General features: G+C 42.6%; 1 protein-coding gene across 5 annotated transcripts in view; it reads left to right on the forward strand.

Annotated features, from left to right (window-relative positions):
• Window positions 1-17,550, forward strand: part of SYT16 (synaptotagmin 16) — a 116,043-nt gene that overhangs the window by 66,583 nt on the left and 31,910 nt on the right. The window contains exons 2-4 of one of the 5 annotated variants that reach the window (XM_069783223.1): window positions 2,256-2,302; window positions 2,553-3,179; window positions 16,395-16,607. The exons of 1 other annotated variant lie outside the window; for it this stretch is intronic. In XM_069783223.1, coding sequence (XP_069639324.1) covers window positions 2,624-3,179; window positions 16,395-16,607 — 769 coding nt within the window. In that variant the 5' untranslated portion in view covers window positions 2,256-2,302; window positions 2,553-2,623. Of the gene's footprint in view, window positions 1-2,255; window positions 2,303-2,552; window positions 3,180-5,742; window positions 5,869-16,394; window positions 16,608-17,550 lie in introns of those variants that run through there. 3 more of the 5 variants (XM_069783225.1, XM_069783224.1, XM_069783227.1) reach the window with 3 other exon arrangements.

Consider the following 17,550-nt stretch of genomic DNA (forward strand, 5'->3'; position numbering starts at 1 on the left):
TCAGGCACCCTGGAAATTGCATTGCTTTTGCCTGGAGGGATTATGTAGGCCCTGGACTGCAAGTCATACAGGTGTGTTGCAGGTGTTACTGCAAAGCGGTTCAGATATTTTGGGTGAAATACACTTCAGTGTCTATGCATTGTCTGTAAACTGAAATCAAGCCATTCGTTGGGGTTCTCTGGCTTTAATCCACACAAAGTTTCAGGTCTTGGGTAGGAATTGTGGATGTGTATATACGTGTGTCTATGGGTCATGTTTCCCCCCAGCCTACTTATAGCAAGATGATCGGGGCAACTACTTGGTCCATGAAAGATGCATGTTCAAGTCTTATCTGCCTCTTCGGATGACTGGGTGACCACATCCAAGCCCTGCAGGTCACTGTAGATCACTGCTTTAATTCCATGACTAAAGTAAAATCTCTCCTTGAAAAACTCCCTCTGTCTTTATGGTTGTGATACCAACCTCCCTAATGCGGAGTCTCTTGTGCAGGACTGTGATGTTTGCCTGAGCCGTGGTGCAATCAGCCACAGCATCCCGGAGAAGTGGGATGGCTCTGTTGGACCAATTGAGTGTTAGCTCTGAAATCTAATAACAAGAGAAGCTAATTATTCCCTATGCAAATATCACAAGTCTATGTTCTGTTGATTTTTAGAACAGATCAGCGCTTCATTTTAGCACCCATATGTTTTATCTGCGTTGGTTAGCTGTCACTCCTGGATGCCTGCATCCCTCCAAGGGCTACTGCTGTCATGTATCTTGCTGTTGAGATGGAGACAGGGCGTTAGGAAGTTCTCCTTTCATCAGAAATCAGAGATTCATTGGCTGTTGCCTGTAAATAAAAGACAGGTTAAAAATGTATCCAGTACTTACCCAACCTAATTCATCTCCTTCCATGCCTGGGAGAATCTCACTGTTTACAAGTGCCATCTCCTCCCAGTGACTTTTCTGGTGCTGTGACTTACCAGTAGCAAGTCTGCATTATGCTGAAAATGTGTTGTTTGGAGCGTGTAATCACTTTAGGTCTATGAGAAAATAAGTTGCACAAAGCAGTCGATGAAGGTAATAACTCACCTGAGAGATTACGCCATGACATTGTCTCTTCTTTGCCAAAGATTTAATGTGTGTCAGGGAATGTTACCTGGGTCCCAGCGGCTGAGCCAGAGGCCAGTGGTTGACAGGTGCGATACTGGGACAGTGTGTGCCCTGAGCCTGGAGAGTTTGTAACAGCCATCAGGTTTTAAAATGGCTTTAGTAACCTACATTCATTTACTGCCCTTGTTAGGATTGTAATTCTTAGTACATACTGAAGCTGATAATAAATTTGTTGGAAGTGTGTGCAGTGTAAGCGAACATCAGTGAACAAAATTATTTGGCACGCGTGTTTCCAAAGGTAAAGACCTCTTAAGTCATTGATCTCATCTGTAAAAAAGCTGCTCACCAAGCAAGGTGGGATCTCCTTAGTCTATGCTCCATTTAAAAATCCAGAACACTGGGTTTCCCACTACATATCTCTGGAGACCATTTCACAAGGTAATTCACATTGCTGCTGACTTTATTTTCTTGCTGCTTATACTGTATTTACCCTTTTATAGTTTGATTGCTCCTAGACCTCTAAATTCAGCAAGACACTGGTATTGATTTTTGAAGCTTCTTTTTGCTTCTTTTTAGTTGTCTTTTAGCCTAAAATCTGCAACTATTTAATTCTTTCTTTCTAAACCCATCATCCTATTTGTAGGTTTCTCCTTCTTCTTAGAGTTCCTAAAAGAATATCTGTCTTGTGATAATGTGGGAAGATGTGTATCAGGCAAAAAGGCACCTTAACTTTCTACAAGTTATGTTTTTATTTAGGGTTTAGATGAGTTTTGAGAAAACATATCATATCGACGTGATACCAATGCTTTTGTTAACTTGCTTCTGTTCCCATCATTTCATACCTACAATATTCCACCTCCTGTGTTGTTTTGTTTTTTTCTTTCTGTGAAGGGCAAAAGAACCTGCATTGTGTTACTCTGTGGGCAGAGAGGGCTTCTTCAGAGCCTTTCTGGAGCAAAGCATTTGAGATAGTTGTCTGTCATGGGCTGGTTCTGTACGCTTTAGGCCTGTCACTTTAATCAATCAAAACATAATTCTCCCCACATTCTCCACTCTTCAATTTTTCTATCTGGACATGCTAATGCTAAGGATGTGGTGGAAGTTGGGGCCAGGAGATTATTTGAGATTTTTGACTGCAGGTTGTTTTGTACTTTTTTTACCAGGTCTGTTGACAGACAGCTGTAACCAGAATGTGTGCGCTTCAGAAAAGGTATTTCTGTTCTGATGTTCTATGTTTTTATTTTTATATAAGGTTTAGCAATTGAATGAAAGCTTTCCAGATCTCTGCAGGAATATGTGTAATTTGTCCATCATTTCTGGATTTCTAGTGGTATTCTCCATGGGTAGAAGTGCTTTTTCCATTTCTCCTCTTGGTTCTAGACATCTTACGTAGATAGTGTGTCGACAGGTGTTGATGGACAAGCAATTTACAGTAATCTCTTATGGTGCTTATTCTGTAGCTCCCTGAATTGTAAGTGACATGCTGGCAAAGCTGAACAACTGATCACCAGATACTGGCATAGCGTTAAACATGGCTTCTGAGGCTGCTCAGAATTTCCTTCAGCCACTGTCTTCCTGGATGTCTCAAATATACGAAGCTATCCAACAAGCAGGAGACTCTATATCTGCTTCACTGCTGAATTTGAGTGGAGTGGGTCGTAAGTCAGAAGAAGAGAGGAACCAGGACTTGGAGAATAATGGAGGAGTTTATGAGGATTATTCTGAGGAATCAGATGATGAACAACACCTGGACCTCTGGGATGAGGAATACTTATATCCTAGAGAAGATGTTCACATTGGGGGTCCTGATCTTGCTTCACAAGACCTCCCTCATGGCTCTGACGTGGGTCAGCAGAGGCAAAAACAGGTTAAAAATATCAGAGGCTTACCAGAGCAGTGCGTTGAAAGCACCAGGTCTTTGACAGCCATTGGATCCTACTGGACAAATGAAGATCTCCAGCCACTTGATCAGCTTCCTCCCGTCACTGAGGAAGAAGGTGAGCCCTCTGTGAAGATGGGAGTTCATCAGCACAACCTCAGCTTGGGTGGCTCCTTAAAAAGTAACAATGGCAAGGCAAGTTTTGCAGGTAAGCAGCTAGCACGCACCCTGACAGTATTATCCAGACCTCTCTTTTCTGGTATTGATTTGATTTAGTTGCTAATCTGCTCATTATGTTCTATGTTGTCTTTGTTTCCCACAGCTAAAATAAAACTCCCCAAATCCCAAAGAAAAATCTAACCTTTCCTCTTCTGTTTCCAATCTTCCCTCGTTCGTGAGACTAATCTCACTAAAATAAGTGGAAATCTCCAGGGTGAAATGCTGTCTATTAGAAGGCAATCAGGCCCTGTTGCTGTAGCAAGGAGTGTTTTGCTCCCCCCATGTTTTGTTTCTGGTAGCAGGACCCTTCAAAGGGAGTGTTTAGCCTCAAGCCTTTGCTTTGAGAACCATCTGCCTTTGCGTCATTGCTATTAAAGATATATATAATCTCAAACCTTGTTTCTTTGTGCCAGGAATCTCAAGATGTTACTGTGCCATGTGCTGTGAAATGCTGTACTAAAAAGCCAGCCATATCTCATGATTTTATGGATGAAAGGCTCTCAAATCGCTTTCCTCCCCTCCCACCACTCCCACAAGCTTTTCAAACAAGACTGAAGAGGACAGCAGGCAGGAGATTATGGGAAGGAGAACTGAATTTGATATTTTCAGTTTTAAATAGGCCAAACTATGACTTCTGATCATTAAGTGACATGAACAGCTTTTCAGGCAATTGTGTTCAGGGCTGAATTTCAGCCATGTGACTTGTACTCACTAAATCTCACCGTAAATGTGGCTGGAAGTTACCTGGGTCACAGAGGACTGATGGAGATCTGTGTCCCAACCACAAGCAGGAAAGCTGCAGTCTTGCTGACACCATACTTGGGTCTTGCTGGGTTAAAGCTGCTCTTTACGAACATCCTAGGAAGGGGAATAAGGGAGGGAAGGGGAGGGGGGAGTGGGTCTACAATATGGAGCTTATGAAGAACTTGAGACTCACTGAGGGTTTTCAGAATTTGGCTTCAAATATCTAAATTCCTTTTTTTTGAAGCAGGCAGTAGATGCTCTTGAAAATGTTTGTTTTATAATGACCAAGAGCTTTTCAGCACTCTTGGCTTCTAGGGAAGTCTTACATATTTAGCCTTTTCTGTGCAGACTGCAGAAGATCAGCCTGTTTGTTTTCGTATTTAATAGGAATATCAGACTGAGAGGGTGTAAACCTTGATGGTGTTCTTTAATGAATGTTAAAATTAGCTCTTTTCTTTATTACTATTCCTCACACTGTTATGGCCAGGGAGTAAATAATTAAAAAGAGCTTTCGGTCTAGCTGTTCTGTCTCCCAAACTGGGACTGCTTGTTTCATATTCCAAATGAACGATTGCCAGTTCTCAGGTTAAGCACCCCAGGCTGTATCTCTCACAGCCCAATCTCTAACCTGTACAGATCCCCTATCTTCTGGTACCCCTATACATTGCCTATGCGATACCCTGCCCACAGGGTTTGTTCACAGGCATGAAGTCAACGCTGCAGGGCTGGATTTACTGTGTGTGCTTGGATTATGTGTCCAGTGTGTGCATAGATGCCATGAAGCAGGGTATGTAGTGTCCTTCCAGGGAGTGCTGGGGCTATGGATCCTCCTGGACAAGTGCTATGCAGGGCACAAACTTGTCTTCTGCAGAGCCTGTAACCCTAAGAGGGGCTGTTAGAGTGATTCGTGGCAAATCCTGGGGCTCCTCAGAGTAGGCTGGGGAGCAGCCATGTACCAAATGCATTATTCTGATGGTGGCCACCAGATCTTTATCCTGTCTCTGGACTACACCCTTGCTCACAGTGGATGGGAGAAAAGGTGGTGAGGTCTCAGGGACATGGGAGCCAGGAATGGGCTGCTGTGACTGTCAGAGCAGTTTCTCACCTGCAGTCCTGTCTGCAGGGACATCTGAGAAAGAGGGTCCTTAGGAATGTGTGATGGACCAGATGAATTTTCCTGGCGAGAGACACATAGAGTGACAGTCAGATGTGAGAGTAACCCATCACTGCAGCTAAAGGAGAGGGTCACTCTGAACCTCTCTCCCAACTGAGAGCAGGTACTTAGCAAGTTGCTAATGGACTCTCTCTTAATATTTATTGGCTTTCCTTCTCAGTAAACTGTCTGGAGCCATTGTGGACTGGAAGGCTGGCCTTCCAGAGCTCCCCAGCACCTACATTGCTGCTGCCTCAAGCTCTCTACTTCCACAAAAAGCACTTTAGAGGGCATTGCATAGCTTTTTACACCAGAGGGAATGTCACTCCAAATGCTCTCAAATAGTCTTTTATCTTTTAATCTCTGCAGTGCACTGCACAAAGGGCCATCCAATAGTCTCAAGACTTTATAGTCATGAAGTTGGCTGTTTGAGAGTTGGAGGGCTGGGAGTTGATGCCTTTTTTTTTTCAGAACTATCTATCTAAGTTGTATAATAGGAGAGAAAGTGCTGAACTGTGATTTGAAAATGTCTTCCACAAGATCTTTGATGTGGAAGAACTTGTTTTGCTCTTCTAAGTGACCCTTCACTTCCAAACCACACACATGCTCTTTGTATTTCATTTTTCAACTCTTTATTTCTTTTTTTTTCCTTTAGATTCATTCTCTAACATCAAGAGTATGAACTCTTCTGATGGTAACCTAGACATGCAGAGAGGCTGTAATACCCTGGCAACTTAAATTTTCAGTCATGGATTAAAATGATCAAGAGAAGATGTTTGAGGTATCCTTATTTCTGTTAGCTTTGTTACCTAACCCTAAGTGACAATGTAAGCGAGCATATGGACTTGCTGACATTCAGCAAAGGCGTTCAGTAGCATCAATATTAGCTTTGAACATTTCTCCTTCCATTTGGCATTTTTTCCTCCATTTCTGCAAAATACATGTTTCCTGTTTACCCTTATATTCTTTTCAGAACATTGCATCTTGACTTTATTTCACTTAATGTACCATATTTCTCTCCACAATAGAATATTTTAAAGCTAAATTGGCACAAAACAGTAGCAATGCTGAATGCTTTTTGTTGCCATGGAAATATTTCTGGGCACTTACTGAAGACCTGGTTGCCAATAGTAATATAACAGAGAAAATAGATATGCTTCATTTAGCAGCCACTAGTGATTAAAGAGCCACAGAAACCCATTACAAGGTCATTCCAATATATAGTTTATTGGGTTTAGGGGGAAGAAAACTGACCAACCCTAGATGAGAATCATTTTGTTTTAAAAAAGCTGCAAAAGAAAATCCAATAGTTGTTCCCTCTCTTAAACTTAGAGCACACTTCTGAGATGGAATAAAATAAAATTACAGTTAAAAACCATCATTACCCCTTCTCCTTTTTATCAAATATGTTTTTGATCACACTTTTGCCTCCTAGGAAATGTTTCCTAGCTCCCAGAGTAGCTTTTCTGAGGTCCCTAAGCAGCACACACATTACTGAAAACCATTTTTAGGCTTAGGGATCTAATAAAGTGTTTGAGCAATGAAATTCTTGGGTTCTTAAGTCAAACGTCTGTTAGATACTGTGAGGCATGCTAATCAGCAGGGTGTATGTTTGGCTGCCGCTGTGTCCTGGTCTGTACTTGAATGATGCTGGTAATGTTGTGCCAAGGTTTCAAACAAATGCAGGGAAAAGTTTTTTCACTTTGGATGCTTTTGATCCACAGTTTAAAAATGAGGAGGTAGTTGAGCAGGAAATACTGGAACACCAGGTGTTTGGTTTAAGAGGTTAATGATGGGAAGGCAGACCCTTCTATGCATGCAGATCCCTGCCACCATTTGCAAATCATGTCATTGTAAATTTTGCAAATAAAGATGAACTTACTCTGGTAGCTTCCTTGAGACCCTCCTTCATTGTCTAACCTCGGTGTTTCTGATAGAGAAACTGTCTCCCATCGCAGAACAGGGACAGAACAGCCTTTGCATCCCCCCGCGGCTAAGATACCGCTGCTCAGCTGACTGGGGGTGGCTGGCAAGAGTGTGGCTGCCAAATCCATCATTGCACATTTGGCTTAAGAATTGAAAAAAAGCAGTGGAGCAATAAGCCACTTCTAAAAGTGGTGCACTGCAAGCAGAGGGGTAGAGCTGGCCAGTCCATCTGCTTCCCAGCCCGAATCTACAGAGAAAAAAAAGTAGTAACGAAAAAGGTAAAGAGCAGCAATAATTGTGGCATGGATGTAACGGCTTTAGCCCACTTCTTCCTCAGGGCCCATGTCCTTTGGAAACAAAAAGTCAAAGTGACCATTAAGTTAGCAGTTTCAGCAGACATTGCTCTGAAAAAGGCATGGGGACAGGCACACCAGCAGAGCTGAGTCTTCTGAATCAGAGCTGAACTATTTTTGCACAGTGAGTTCTGTGACTGAAGAGTCTCCTGAGCTGTCTGACACTGTGTTCATAATACTAGTGTAATATATAGGTGAGCATTACACTTAAACTGCGTAAAGTCTTTGGAGATGTTTTCCCATCAGTTAGACAATCTCAATGCTAGCTAAAGATTGCATTTCAGTTGCACTAAAATAAATTTTTTGGCCTTGGAATGTAAGGAAGTTTGACGTCCTAATAGGAATCTTGTCTAGATAGCTAGATAGTTATCCTCAATACACGTGTAAGGGGAGGCACGCCTCTGAGGCTCTGGGAGTTTTTAAAACGCGCTATTGCATTTACTTACCTTGGCCTCCAGCTTAACAGGGATCATTGATTTTTGCCAGTAATTGCTGTGGTAGAGGAAATTATTCTTTCTGCTGTATATGATCACTCCTGACCTCAGTAAATGACCCTTCATACGGCCAGGAATTCCTAGGCAAGAAGTGAGTTTTCATTAGGTCCTATAAACCCATATAGCAAAACATTTCCTGTAACAAAAAGATGCTATTTGTTATTGTGTGATAAATAAAACTTCTGCTTGAACCTGAGACTAAAATAGATAGATGGCCAGTTTCCATGTAAAAATCCTAAGTGTTTATGAATTTTATCACCTGTCTGGCTACAGAGCCAGCCAGTGCTCTAGCCAGAATGTAGCCTTATAAAAATCAGTGCCTGTACTCAAAGCAGGACAAATAAAGAGGCTACATTGAATCAATAGCACCACTAGGACTGAGTGAAGGAAAGCAAAGACAGACGGTGGAAAAAAGCACTTCACAGAAAATACTCCTGGCTGCTTGAGTGGGAGAAAGCACTAATGTGACTGGGGACATGCATCTGGTCTCTGAAGAATGTGGTACGAGTCCACAGCTCTCTGAAATGAAGTGCAGACGTGAGTTTGCATTGAATGTTTTCTCTCTGGGAAATTCAGAACCACTCAGAAAGTGTTTGTGCACAGACTTTTGTCCTTGTGAAGGTGGTACCATGTTCCTTTTAAAATTTAAAGTACTCTTTTGCTGTTCTGTCTTTTCAAAGTTTCAAATGATAAGGGATCTTCATCCGTGATGCCAAAAGTAAGTGGTGATGACAGTATGCAATAGCCCTGAAAGGAGAGTGGATTGCGGTATGTCAGCTTTACAGCTGGGGGAATGAAGCCAAAGAAAGAGTGGTTCAAAACACAAGCTTTCAAGGGTGCTACCATTGCAGGCTCTGTCTTAGGCCTGTCAACACTGCTGTTCATCCTCATTTGGTGATTTTAGACACAGTATCTTTGTAAGCCCACAGTGGATCAGTGGTTTGGGTTTTCACCAAGTTCCTTGTCTGGTGGGCAGAGCTTCCTTGTGCTTATCTCCCTAGGGGGCATGAGGAAGGACGTTCAGGAGTACTTGTCATCTGCTCTTGCCACCTAGAAGGTTGCATAAGCTGCATGGGGAAGGATGTATTTGAGAGGAAGAAATGGATTTTGCCATTCAGCGCATTTACAGAACAAATTGTGTGTGTGAGCGTGTGTGTGTGCATGTATTTTCTGATCCACTTTTGCTAAGTGGCATCCTCTTCCCACTCCCCATATGGCAGTTGCGACTCTATCTTCCTCTGGGAAGGTTGTTTAGGACTCAAGAGGCTTCATTTACCAATAAACAGCATCTTGGCAGCATCTGGGAAGTGCTGCCTCTCTCCTAGAAACCCTGCCTCCTCACCTTCCATCTCCTACTACAGGCGAGGCAGGTGTGAATGATCTCATTGTGTTGTGGTGGAGGTTACGTGCAGGCATACTAGCAGCACTCTGCAGAGCTGGAACATAGTATTTCTGTGTGCTGATACAAGGATACAAACAGTAGAACTTTTGTTGTTGTTGTTGCAGTTGTTGCTGGCTTGGCCTGCTTTGTAGAAGGCTACTCATGCAAACCCATGATGGCAAGCAAATGCTTGCAGAAAGGAATGACCATTAGGACTTTTGGAAGCATGGATAATTCATCTCCGTTTCCTCCTAGCCTCTTTGCATTGCTTAACAGCACAAAAACCACTAATGTAAGCTTATATGAGATGGGATCACTCTGCTAAAAGGTGGGCTGGTGTTGGCCCTTACCTCTTGCCGGATAGGGGTATGGATATGAGCTCCTTGTGCCCAGTTCATTTCTGGCTGTTGCAATGACCTGCTGGAGCAGCCATCATTTTGAGTGGCCTCATAGACTCCTGAAACAGTTTTAGTAACCAAGGGGAAAGACTGCAATGGAAGAAAAGAGTGAGATGACAGTCATGGAGGAAAAAAATGTGCTGTTTTATAGACAGTGAATGGGCTTTGTTGGGCTGTGTGGGTCTTCCAGGTAATGAGGAACATATGGTTGGGCTGTACCTCTGCAGGTGCTGTTTGAGTGATTCTTGTTGCAGTTTCCTCAGATTGAGTTAGGGAGGCTTCATCAGTACCTATTTGTAGACCAACATGAATGACTTAGGTTCAATCTTAAACCAGTCCATAGCAAAATCTGTAGAAAATCCCTTCTAATGACCATGAAAATAGCTGATGCTCTCATGGCTTCATCACCCTACCTAAAAGTTCCCTGATGTTCAGACGGGTGCTCCCTTGTCTAGAGAGCTCAGCATCCATGTGAGATGAAGCATCCCTGGAGGGACTCATTGCACTGGGCATGAGTGCTTGCCCATGCAAGCTGGGTACTTGGAGGGATTTCTCTCCTCAGGCTGGGAGAGATTCAAGCCCATACGGTCTAAATGTAGCAGCATAATCTGTGTGGGAGTATTTTCCAGCAAATAGTATAAGAGTGGTAGTGCTGGAGAGAAAGCCCTGAATTTGGATTAATGAGAGCACTGAGGTTTGCTGGAGCTCTGTGTCGCAGGGTCAATTTTAGGGTCTAGGCTTATTGCCGTAAATAATGTAGCTATAAAACCCTTGGGCCTGAGGGTGCAGTTTTACAATTGTCAGTAGCTGATGTAAAACTGCAGCTGAGGTGTATTGTCCATCTCCTATCACACGGTTGTGCTACTTTCCATGTCTGGCCTCACAAGCATGCTACTGTGTGGTGAACCGGACCAGCTTGTTGCTTCAGCTGAGAGTTACCAGCCCCTTCCCTATTACTTTTGAATCAGGTGAGTTGGCTACATGATTACTAAAACTGAAACAAGGGGAAGGGGAAGGGAAAGAGGACAGGATTGTCCCTTTTGGGTGACAGCTTTGGTCCTGAACACATATGAGCCTTGTTGCACCACATCCTCACCCACTGCTGCTGCTGTAGTCTGTGATTTTCTCAGGAGTGCCATGGAAACGGTGGTGTTACAGGGGTGGTAAAGGGGGGCTGTGGTGAATCAACCCTGTGGTAGCAAACAGAAAGTTTCAATTAGCAAAATCAGTGGGAAAATAAATATCTGCCTTCCTGCAATGCAGTTGTTATCCGTAGCAACCCCAAACAAATATCTTCGTGAGGGAGTTGATTTCCACCCTGTTAATCAGCAAACAAAGACTTGTGGGTGTGAAGGTAATGGTTACAGCATTGGGTGCTATGAATGGTATGTAATTGGCATGCGTACGCTGGGTCTTGCAGCTTGTGAGTGTGGCACAGTAAAACCGCTTTAAAGAGGAGCAAGAGTCAGTGTCGTGGGTTTCCTGAGCATTTCCTTGGCCAGTTTGATTTCTGCTAGGTGGAAGGCCATTTTCTGTAGTGGAGAGAGCTTACAAAGTCGCTCCCTTGCGTTAGAAGGAGAAGTGCGTATCCAAGCCAAGGAAACAAGTTGAAGAGGCAATTGATGGGGAGCCTGAAGGAATTGAACCCATTGTGGTACGAGAGCTACCAGGAAAACTTTCATTAAAATAATGCTTATAAAGTGAACGTTATTTTTTGTTGGAAGGGAAGGACAGTGTTTTCTAACTCATCAGCCATTGGGATCCAGCAGTTTGTTTATTTTCCAAGTCCATGAGCATTTACAGCCCCACACCCCAGAGCATATGCAGGTATGCCTGTGCCCTGCAGTGTCCCCAGTGTAGACACAGCATCTGCCAACAGAAGGTGCTTTTCTGCCTCTGCAGCTGCGTGTTTTCTTCAAGCAACTTAACCTGGGCTGGCAAAGGGGTGTAGGCTGACTCACGGATGTAACTGCATCCACACCAGGGGTTTTCCTGGCTTGGCGGTGTTTCCTACAGTGTGTAATCTCTTTTTTCTTCCACTTCTCCACAAATCCTGGGCCTGTGCTAATAAAACCAGTAGCATAAATGAAGCCTGACGCATGCTTACTCCACATGTAAAATGTAAACTAGGTGATTGGGAAAATCAGGGATGATTGTGCTTCTGCTTCTTGGCTGCCATTTCCCTTACCTATGGAAGAACCTTAGGCAGCAAAGTGAGAGTTTGAAGCTGAATCCCATGTTCCTGTTTTTAAAATCCAAATTTGGGAGTAGGAAAAAAGCAAGAGGAAAATATGTTGATTTTCATGCTGTTTTCTGTGGGCAGTTCTCTATTTCTCTGCACAGCAGTGTGCAGAATTGGAGTCTATTACTCTGACTGCTGTATTGTTCGGCTATAGAGGTGCTTGATGGTCAGAGCGAAATAATGTCTTGTTTCTGATTACTCTCTAACCTTTTTTGTTTCCTTTTATTTCTTTTTGTTGGAAATGTCCCCTGGTATGAAAGCTGCCCAGTTGTGATTCTCTCTGCCTGCACGGCATACAACCACCCACATGTGTTCGCCTCGGAGAGCTTCCCAGTTGGTTTGGTCATGGTGTGAGGACAGATGAAGAGGTAGAGACTGAGGCATTGCAAAAGCAGGACACTGTCGTGTGACACTCAGAAAAGAGGGGTGGACCTTACCTTTAACACTGGGCACCAAATGGTTCCCTGGTTGGTATACCGACCAGAAAGGGACAAAACCACATAGGTCAGGGTGCAAGGAGAATGCCCAGCTGAAGGCTGCCTTCTGTTCGTTAGTAAATGACCAGTCAGTGCTAGTCAGTGGTGCATGGTCACTGTGCACAATCTCTTTGTCCGTAATGGCACGTGTAGAAGCATGGGTTTACTGTATCACAGCACATTCTCCGTCAGTTTTAAATACATTTGAGGTCTGGGTGGATGTTTTGGATTTTGTTTCTGTTTTATAAAAAGGAAGTTGTTTGGTGGCAAGATTGTATCTCCAAATAGTTTTGAGCATAAATGAAGCTATGGGGTGCTCTCCTCCTTAGTGAAGCCCGTAAATCAGGTAGTTGTGTTACTTTGTACCTCTGTTTGCACTTCCAGTTCAAATGGTTGACAGCAAGAGCAAGAATAAGACTCCAGGTTGAAGACAGTTCAAACCAGAGCTGGAGTTGCATAGGAATTGGTAGTAGCAACGCCATGTGTATTGTTCCCTTTACAAAATGTTCCTCCTTTTTTCTGAGAAGCTTTACTGCATCCCTTGTTTGCAGCAGACCTTTCCAGTTTTCCAAAAGAAAAGCCCTTTCTTTCTGTGTGCAGTTCTGGGTTTTGCTGAGTTAGGAGCCGTTGCAGATCACTGTTCCTCTATGTCATCCTGATCATGAAAATTTTAAGGCCAGGGCTATGTGACTGCTTCTATAATAGCAAAGAACATGGCACAGAGCGCTCCTGGGATCCTCTGAGTATATGTATTATGCACAGATATACTGATATTGTCTTTGGTTATATGATCAGATACATTTATTTTGTATAGTACTTTTGCTTCCTTCAGGGCTTGGTGATGCTCCCATTGAAACTTCCACTGACTTCCGTAAAGCAGAATCAAAATCTTTAAGAAGAAGGTGGACGTACAAGGGCAGCATTAGGTGTACAAGAAAGCAGAAGTTTGGCATTTGCAAACTTTTCATTGTTCAGCCAAAATGACTGTTGTTTGTTGTTGTTATTTTTTTAACGTGCAGGCAGACAGGAGGCATGCAGTACATCTGTATTTTACACCTACACTATGTATTTTATTTGGTAATTTTTTTTTTCTTGGATAAGGTTTGAGCAAATGGTAAGTTATTCTTTATACTTGGTAATACTGCAGAGAATTCTTGAATTATTTATTTCATGCATTTTAGTTTAGTGTTTTTGGATGCCTGTAAGCTAAGTTTGTAACTGATTGGGTGTTTGAAATTTCTGAATAAATAGTGGTAGTTTGAAATATCTTGCCAGAAAAAGAGGTCACCCTTCTTCCTCCCCCACTGTCTCCTCTGGGGAAAAAAAAAAAAAAAATCCCACATGCCTCCTTATGAGTGGTGGGAAGTTGATTTGTAAAACAGATGCTGCATAGAAGTAATTGACTTGAAGTTGCTAGAAATATGTGTATGCTACACAACATCTGCAGATCTCAAGATGTATTCATTATCTTTCCAGAATTTAGATTGTAATTATGGGTCCTTTATTTAAGTTTCCATGGTGATACAGAAAATGTTTCCCCCTTGTCCTTTCCTAATCAGGACACTTGTATATTTGAATGGCAAACGTTTTTCTCTCCCCTGGGTAGAGTTAGTTTTATTAATACAGAGATATTAAGTTGACATGGAGCTGTCTGCTGCTCAGGCAGAGAGATTCAGCAGCAGTCATATCAAGCATTTGCTACAGATTCCCCAGTGCCACCATTTAATTAGCCTGTATGTTTCCAAATGCTTGTAAGAAATAGCATCCAGTGTCATAACAAGTGATGCAGTCATGCTTTGGGGATTGGTAAAATTGAAGTCAAAGTCAAGCGGCCAATAATATATCAAAGTGGGCCAAACTCCTCCCCTCCATCCCTTCACCCTTCCCCTTTTGTCTTAGAAAAAGGGCTCTGCTCCGTTTTGCAGGGAGTTGAATGCAGGCCACCCAAGGAGTGCCCTTAGAGGAGCGGTCCAGGAGTGCTGCATCCACACGGCCTTTGTGAAATTTCTTGTAATAACCAGAATTGTACGCTATGTTAATGCATATTTATTTAAGTATACAGCCTTGTGCCTATGGGCTCAGGATTTTAATGTTACAGTTGTTTTAGAAGATGGCAAAAGATGTGGCTTAATTACTAAAGGTGATGTTTTATTCAGGATTTTTGGCAGGCTCTTTGAGTGAAAAGTGGACTTTTGTTTAAACTGGAATAATTTTTATTTTTTATCTTAAACAGCCAAAAGATATACACGTATAAATAGAACTTACTAGCATTAGCTGAGCATTTAAATTAATTTTGTAGATGTTGCATGGGTTGCAGATAGTGAATTGCCAACACAGTTGACTGAAAAGGAATGTTTAGTTTTATGTGTTTTGATTATTTGGATAGATCGTAGCACATTTAGGCCATAGGGTTGTTACAGCTTGAAATAATTTTTATTTTAAAAAATTTCAAAGAAACTTATTTTTAACAGCTTACAGAAAAATAATCAATTTTTATGATAGCTGGTCACTAACCATTTACAAACTAATGTCTAAAGCCTTTTTCATTTTTATCAGAGTAGGAACACTTAGCTTTTTCCTCCAATTGAGAGCAATTTTCTAGAAGGAACAGCAGGCTTATTGTCAAACTGTGGCAAATCAGACCAGAGGGTCAATTCTACCAGCGTGGCAGCATGGAAGAAGCCAGCTTCTGCTGGGCTGGTGATGGGAGCAGTTTGCTTTGGTACTGCCGGCTTCCTTGCTCTGTCCTCTCTGCCCAGGGAGTCAAGTGCCATCTTCTGTGCAGCAGCAGGTAAATTTATGGAGCAGAGATAGCAGTTGTCATTAAGTTTATACTGCACATTTTTAATAGACCTAACACAGTGTGTAAAAGCAGGATCTGGTTTCCCCACCTGTAGCCGTGTGGTTGATGCAAGCGAGATTTGAGGTGAAAAAAGGTGCTTTCCCTCCCAAAGCAGGCAGTGGGACAGAAAGCTGCCCTCCACCCGTTTATCTGCAATGCCCTTTTCTTCAGCTGCTTGGCTTTGCCATAGTGATTATCAAAGCGAGTCTCGGCAACCCTATCGTATACTTCATGCCCAATAGCAAGCAGCGGACTGACCGCACTTGACAGCTGGCTTGTTCACACGCGTGTACACAAACGTGCACGTACACAAACGTGCACGTACACACTGACCGCCTGTTGTCCCCACCGCTCCCTTCTCTGTGCACGGTGGTGGGTCAAAACGCCCTGCTGTTGTGTTTCCTCAATGCTGGTGGCAGGGAGATCGGCAAAATTTCTCTGTGTTTTCATCCTGACAAAGCAAGGCCAAGTATATATAGTATGTAGTGAACCCTCCTTCCCCCATCTGGCGGATATTCACGCACTAATGAGGGTGCAGTCATCTCATATTCAAAGCACGTGTTGGTAGCAGGAGGGGAAGGGCACTCACAGGGACGTGCTCAAATGCGTATCTTCACTTTTAAAGGTTACAATTTACATCGGTCTCCCGAGTTCCTCTGCTGCTGGCAGATGGAGTCAGCAGTGCCTGTTAGCCACGTGCCGTATTTATGTGTTCATGATATTACCCAGAGCAGGTTACATCTGAGTTGCTTTTTCTGCACAAAAGAAGTTCCCTCTTCACCTTAGCAGAAGGTGCAGGGGAATAGAAGCATGAATAAGTTTTCAAGTCCTTTGCTTACTACTTTGTCTTTGCCCATGCTGATGATTTTACAAGTGGTTCTCTATGTATGTTTTGTCTTACTTTGTGTTCTGCTCTGTTAAATATCTTCATTTTTTTTAAAAAAGAGAGTAGTGTGCAGAGTTGGGCAAGGTATGATAATATGTAAATGTTGCTGATACCATATGATATCCACAGGCTTTCCAGAATTTTGAAGAAGCACATGATTCTCAAGTTCATTCCCCAGTCCTCCCTAAACCCTTGGTCCCCTTTTTCTCCCCAGAAGGTCCATCTGAGAGCTAGAAGTGTGCCGTGTCATCTGGCTTCTTGGCCCAGGGCAGCAGACAGTCTAAAGCCCAAGTTGTGTTTTTCTCCCAGCAAACAGTTACGGGGAGGATGAAGAACAGACAGCATCTTCAGGCAGCAGTGACGAGGTGATTAAGCAGTTTGAGATCTCTGTGTCACGCTCACAAAGTTTTCGATCAGGAGTATCTGAAAAAGCAACAACAGCAGGCGTGGAGCATAGACCCAAAATCAGCTGTTTGCTCTCCAGCCGTGAGGAGTACAGTACAGAGTTATCTGAAGGCAAAGGTACTGTTTGCGTGAAATAAGATTAAAGAAGTCGAAGTCTAAGATCTGTAGCCTCAACATGGAGAGGTTCTTTTGTTGTGGAGAACAAGTCCTGAATCTTGCTTTCTCTTTTACTAAACCTGGTTACCTGCAGCTCATTTCTAAAATACTTAGAGGGGAGAGTCTGGATCCAAGCCCTGCTGAAGTCCATAAAGATGTTTCCATTAACTGTATACGGCTTTTGAATTCTGGCTCCTAATCTACAGGGATTTTCATGGATTTTATTGCTAATTTTGCCAGAGTAAAGACTGCAGGACTTTGTTCTAATTTTTTTTGATCTGTGCCACTTAAGTCATTTCTTTAGCAAGCCTTTTAGCAGAAGTTGAACGTCTCCTTTTGTAACAGCTTTGCAAACACAAGGTGAACAGTGAATGAATTATGCTGTATGATTTGCCAGTGCATACGCCAAATGTCAGGCAATGACAGAAACTAAAAATTTATGGCACAGAAGGGAAGAATTTTATGATCTTCTATGGACTAATGTAATGACACTTTTATACAAACAGAGATGAAATGCATTTAAAAACGTAGCTACTTAGAAAATTGGCCTGAACACATTCTAAAATCTGGAGAAGTTCATTAGAAGGAAGAGCTGTGAAAGTGCCTTTTGTTTTTAGTTCTGTAGAATGTTTTAATTTTGAAATACAATTGCCTGATTTTAATGCACCCTCTGATTAGAGCGATCATTTCACGATATGGCTCTCCATCGAACTCTTCTTCTGGCACAACATGGTGCAGAGTTGCTCTTGCTTTTCTTTTCAGAGGTAATATTGATATTGTTTAAATAGCTGTTCAGAAACTAGATGAAACCAGATGTTAAAGCCTGCTTTCACTATGACATTCGTTTCTCTACCCCATTCCTCACTAAGCTCAAGATCTGACCCTTCATTACGAACAAATGCCT

Source organism: Haliaeetus albicilla, chromosome 5 (genome assembly GCF_947461875.1).
Source record: "Haliaeetus albicilla chromosome 5, bHalAlb1.1, whole genome shotgun sequence".
NCBI lineage: Eukaryota > Metazoa > Chordata > Aves > Accipitriformes > Accipitridae > Haliaeetus > Haliaeetus albicilla.